The 5,288-nt window shown below is 35.4% G+C and overlaps 1 protein-coding gene across 1 annotated transcript in view; it reads right to left on the bottom strand.

Annotated features, from left to right (window-relative positions):
- The window catches only part of LOC110224432 (glutenin, low molecular weight subunit-like), a 1,428-nt gene extending 1,260 nt beyond the window's left edge, over window positions 1-168 (bottom strand). The window contains exon 1 of the mRNA XM_021010493.1: window positions 14-168. Coding sequence (XP_020866152.1) covers window positions 14-168 — 155 coding nt within the window. The remainder of the gene's footprint in view (window positions 1-13) is intronic.
- Between the last annotated feature and the right edge of the window lie 5,120 nt (window positions 169-5,288).

Here is a 5,288-nt window from a genome sequence, read left to right as displayed (position 1 = left end):
GGAGGAGACTTACGACTGTGTCGCCGAACTTGGGTTCGACGAGTGAGAAGAGGTTCCGACGCCACTGGGGATGAGTTTAGGATTCTGACCATGGTAGACTCTGGCACCACGGTTATTTGTCGATTTGCCTCCGCGACCTCTCGCTGACTTGCCTTTGGTAGGAGCCATTAGAAAGAAACGAAAGAGGGATTCAAAAGAGAAAGAACCGGATTAGGGATTCGAAAGAGAAAGAGACGAAATAGGGATTTGAAAGAGAAAGAATCGGATTAGGGATTCGAATGAGAATGAAGCGAAAGAGAAGAAGAGAAGGAATCGATTCAGGGAGAGAGAGAGATTGAAACCCTAGATCGAGAGAGAAGAAGAAGAATCGCAGAGTTGGAGTGAAGAAACCCTAGATCGAGAGAGAAAGAAGATCGAGAGAGAAGGAAGAAAGTGAAAAGTCGAGTGTGTTTTGCCTAGTAATTAACGAAAAGGAGTCGCTCTTTAGTCGCAAAACAATCGCAACATCAATTATTTGGGGGGAAAATTAAGCGCCCAAATACTTAGGGAAAATTTCATAAGATTTAACAAAAGTTGCAAAACAGTTGCAATATTAGTCGGCAAATAGTCACAAAACATGTCGTAATTTAGTCACAATATTTGAACAGTCACGAAAATGTCACAAACTAGTCGCAAACTGTGACTAAGTTGAGACAGACAATAAAAAGTCACAACACAAAAAATTCAAAATCTATGGATTTGATTCACTCTATTGATAGAAATCACTCATAAACACTCACTTTAGTAGCATAGAATACATGTACAAGTGTTAGGTTGGTCAAACCTGGCTTTCTCAACATATTTTATAAATTTTACAAAATTCCATATCATGTTCATAAAGTAACATGATGAGTTCATATGGATTTAGAACTTTTGAATGTTTGGATTGTAAACATTGAATTTCAAGAGGTTGGTTGAGTTTTTTTTTACTAAGTTCAATAAAATCAAAGTAGTAACATAGAAGAAAACATGTAAACAAACTTCAATTTACAAATTTCGAATTGAAATTATCGAGCGTTGGTAATCTGTAGCAAAATAGTCGCTAATCTCAGGTGCTAGACGCAAAAGGGTCACAAAATAGTTAGCAAAATTTCTTAAAATATAACAAACATCGCAAAAGTTGCAAAATCGTAGCAATATTAGTCGGCAAATAGTCACAAAACATGTCGTAATTTAGTCACAATATTTGAACAGTCACGAAAATGTCACAAACTAGTCGCAAACTGTGACTAAGTTGAGACAGACAATAAAAGTCACAACACAAAAAATTCAAAATCTATAGATTTGATTCACTCTATTGATAGAAACCACTCATAAACACTCACTTTAGTAGCATAGAATACATGTACAAGTGTTAGGTTGGTCAAACCTGGCTTTCTCAACATATTTTATAAATTTTACAAAATTCCATATCATGTTCATAAAGTAACATGATGAGTTCATATGGATTTAGAACTTTTGAATGTTTGGATTGTAAACATTGAATTTCAAGAGGTTGGTTGAGTTTTTTTTTACTAAGTTCAATAAAATCAAAGTAGTAACATAGAAGAAAACATGTAAACAAACTTCAATTTACAAATTTCGAATTGAAATTATCGAGCGTTGGTAATCTGTAGCAAAATAGTCGCTAATCTCAGGTGCTAGACGCAAAAGGGTCACAAAATAGTTAGCAAAATTTCTTAAAATATAACAAACATCGCAAAAGTTGCAAAATCGTAGCAATATTAGTCGGCAAATAGTCACAAAACATGTCGTAATTTAGTCACAATATTTGAACAGTCACGAAAATGTCACAAACTAGTCGCAAACTGTGACTAAGTTGAGACAGACAATAAAAGTCACAACACAAAAAATTCAAAATCTATGAATTTGATTCACTCTATTGATAGAAATCACTCATAAACACTCACTTTAGTAGCATAGAATACATGTACAAGTGTTAGGTTGGTCAAACCTGGCTTTCTCAACATATTTTATAAATTTTACAAAATTCCATATCATGTTCATAAAGTAACATGATGAGTTCATATGGATTTAGAACTTTTGAATGTTTGGATTGTAAACATTGAATTTCAAGAGGTTGGTTGAGTTTTTTTTTACTAATTTCAATAAAATCAAAGTAGTAACATATAAGAAAACATGTAAACAAACTTCAATTTACAAATTTCGAATTGAAAATATTGAGCGTTGGTAATCTGTAGCAAAATAGTCGCTAATCTCAGGTGCTAGACGCAAAAGGGTCACAAAATAGTTATCAAAATTTCTTAAAATATAACAAACATCGCAAACGTTGCAAAATAGTCGCTAATCTCAGGTGCTAGACGCAAAAGGGTCACAACATCAGTCGTACAATGGTCACACAATATGTCGGATTATGGTCACAAACCTCAAATCTGATATTTCGAATGTTTAATATCGAGAGTTGGTAATATGTAGCAAAGTGGTCGCTAAATCTCAGATAAATGTGATCGATTATCTTTGTTCGTCGCAAATATGTTGCAATTTTGCGACCGTTTTGTGACCTTTAGTCAAATTGTAAAAAAAAAGAGTTCTATAGATAACAAGTCGCTAAGTGGTCTCAAAGTGCGACCGTTTTGCGACCTAAAATATTGAATTGGTAAACGGTCGGATAGTAGTGGCTTAATTGAGACATTTGTCCGACTACTTATTTCCGTCGCTAATAAGCGACTAGTTTCCATCTGTTTTGTTTGTAGTTGTTTAACAGTCGCAAAACAGACACAAAGTAGTCGCGATTTTTTGCGACCATAAAAATAGTCACAACAAAGAGTCCCAAATTGCAGGTTTTCTTGTAGTGACAAGTTCTCTCGAATCCAAGTCGATTCCAAGCCAAATTGCAAACCAAAGTCGATTCCAAGCCCCTAACCTTGTCGCCGACCATAAACCAAAGTCGATTCCAAGTTCCTCCGCAGACACATTCTCCAGCGCCGCTGCCAGTGAGCTCAAATCGAAGGCATCTCTTTCTTCCCTACTCTAATTACATTCTTACTCTCATTTCAATGTGATTTCAACTTGTTTCGACTTGAAATTATCAATTTCTCTCATTATATGCATCGATCTGTTTTTTTTTAATTGCTCTCTGCGATTCTAGGGTTCATATGCTTTGATCTGTTTTCAACCTAATGTACTGGGATATAACTGAAATTAGGGTACTAGTATTCGTGATTAAGCTCAAATCCAAGCCATGTTTCAAATCTAGGGTTTATATAAATCGATCTGTTTTCTTATAAGTGATATCCTTTTGCATGTCTGTGATTGAGAATTAGTTAACTGTGCTAGTGCTTTAGCTTTTTAGTTTTGAGCTTTGCCTGATGAAGAAACGAGAATGGTGTTTTGGTTTTGATAGTTTTAATTGATTATATTGTTATCTTGTTGTTGTAATCACTCACAGGTTTGTCCTAAACTAATTTTGTTGTTTTTCTTTCTCTTACGATTGTTTTATTTTGTTCTTCAAATTTTCTTGTTATTGTTATTTATAATTTCTTATGTGTTTGAGTTATATTTGAGTTTGAGTTAAACATAGTGTACTGTTTTAAGTGTGTGAAGAGTTAAACTTAGTGCACTGTTTTAAGTGTCTGAACTTGAGATGATAATTGTCAGAGATGATGTGTTTGTGTTGTTGTTAGTTTGTGTTGTTGTCTGCGTGTTAATGTATAATCTTGACCACAGTTAGATGTTTGAGTTTCAGATTGTGTTAATGTCTTATCTAGAACTTGAGATGGTATCTTACGGTTGAATTGTTGTTCTAAAGATCTTAATTACGCTTAGAACATATAATGTTGGACAAGTCATGGATTCATCTCTGTAGGTAAGGAATTAAAATACTTTAAGAGTTTAAATGTCGGATAACTCTTAAATTACTTTAAGAGTTTTTTTTTCTCCCTTCTATTCTTAAGAGTTGATCCTACTTATGAGAGAGCTGCTCAGAAATTTGTACGAGCTGTGACTGAGGCTTTAGGAGACATTGATATGCTAATTTGTCCATACATCGACCGCCGTAATGTTGATCGTCACTCGGGCAGTGATGTGGTTGATCATCTTGTAACAAGAGGAATGGAAGAGGCATACAAGCAGCGAAGTGATTGGTATCATCATGGAGAAGTGAACTCTGAGGCTAAAGTAGAAAGCAAAGTAAACCACTGGAATGAGGAGATATTTGACTTATATAAAGCTGCTGAATATTTAGATGAAGAGTTAGCTAGTAAAGGTGACTTAGGTGAAATTGTAGAGGGTGACTTAGTTGAGATAGCAGAAGGTGAAGACAAAAGAGAAGATTTGTTCCTTCTAAAGCTAGCAGATGCGGAGACACCATTGTATCCAAGTTGTGCAAACCACACCAAACTATCGGCTATTGTGGAGCTGTTTAGAATTAAGACAAAGAACGACTGGCCTGACAAGAGCTTCAATGAACTGCTTGAGACATTGCCAAACAAGTTACCCAAGGAGAATGTGCTTCACACATCATTGTATGATGTGAAGAAGTTTTTGAAGAGCTTTGATATGGGATATGAGAAGATCCATGTGTGTGTAAATGATTGCTGCCTATTCAGAAAGAAGTACAAGAAGCTTGATAATTGTCCAAAATGCAATGCTTCAAGGTGGAAGGTTAACATGCACACTGATGAAGTAAAAAAAGGTGTCCCACAGAAAGTATTAAGGTACTTTCCGATAATCCCACGGCTTTAGAGAATGTTCAGGACTGTGGAAATGACGAAGGACTTAAGGTGGCATTTTTAGTAATAAGAGCAGCAATGGAAAACTCCGTCGTCCTGTAGATTCTGTTACTTAGAAAAAAATGGATGACAAATACCCTTCCTTTGCAGCTGAAGAAAGAACATCCGACTAGGACTTTCCACAGATAGATTTAATCCGTTCAACATGAAGAATATTAGGTATAGTTGTTGGCCTGTTCTGTTAGTTAATTATAATCTGCCTCCTCACATATGTATGAAGAAGGAGAACATCATGCTTACCTTGCGGATTCCTGGTCCACAACATCATGGTAATAGTATTGATGTGTACTTAGAACCTCTAATAGAAGATTTAAACCATCTGTGGAGGAAGGGAGAGTTGACTTATGTTGCCTTTAGTAAAAATAATTTTACTCTTAAAGCAATGCTTTTTTAGACTATTAGGGATGGGATGTCCTATATGTGGGAAACACACAGATAGCATGTGGCTGAAATTTAGCTGAAAGCATGTTTTTATGTGCTATAGAAAGGGATTAGCAC

This window comes from Arabidopsis lyrata (genome assembly GCF_000004255.2).
Source record: "Arabidopsis lyrata subsp. lyrata unplaced genomic scaffold ARALYscaffold_1, whole genome shotgun sequence".
Classification (NCBI taxonomy): domain Eukaryota; kingdom Viridiplantae; phylum Streptophyta; class Magnoliopsida; order Brassicales; family Brassicaceae; genus Arabidopsis; species Arabidopsis lyrata.
Note: the sequence above shows the minus strand (reverse complement) of the source record. Positions and strands in the feature narration are given on the sequence as shown.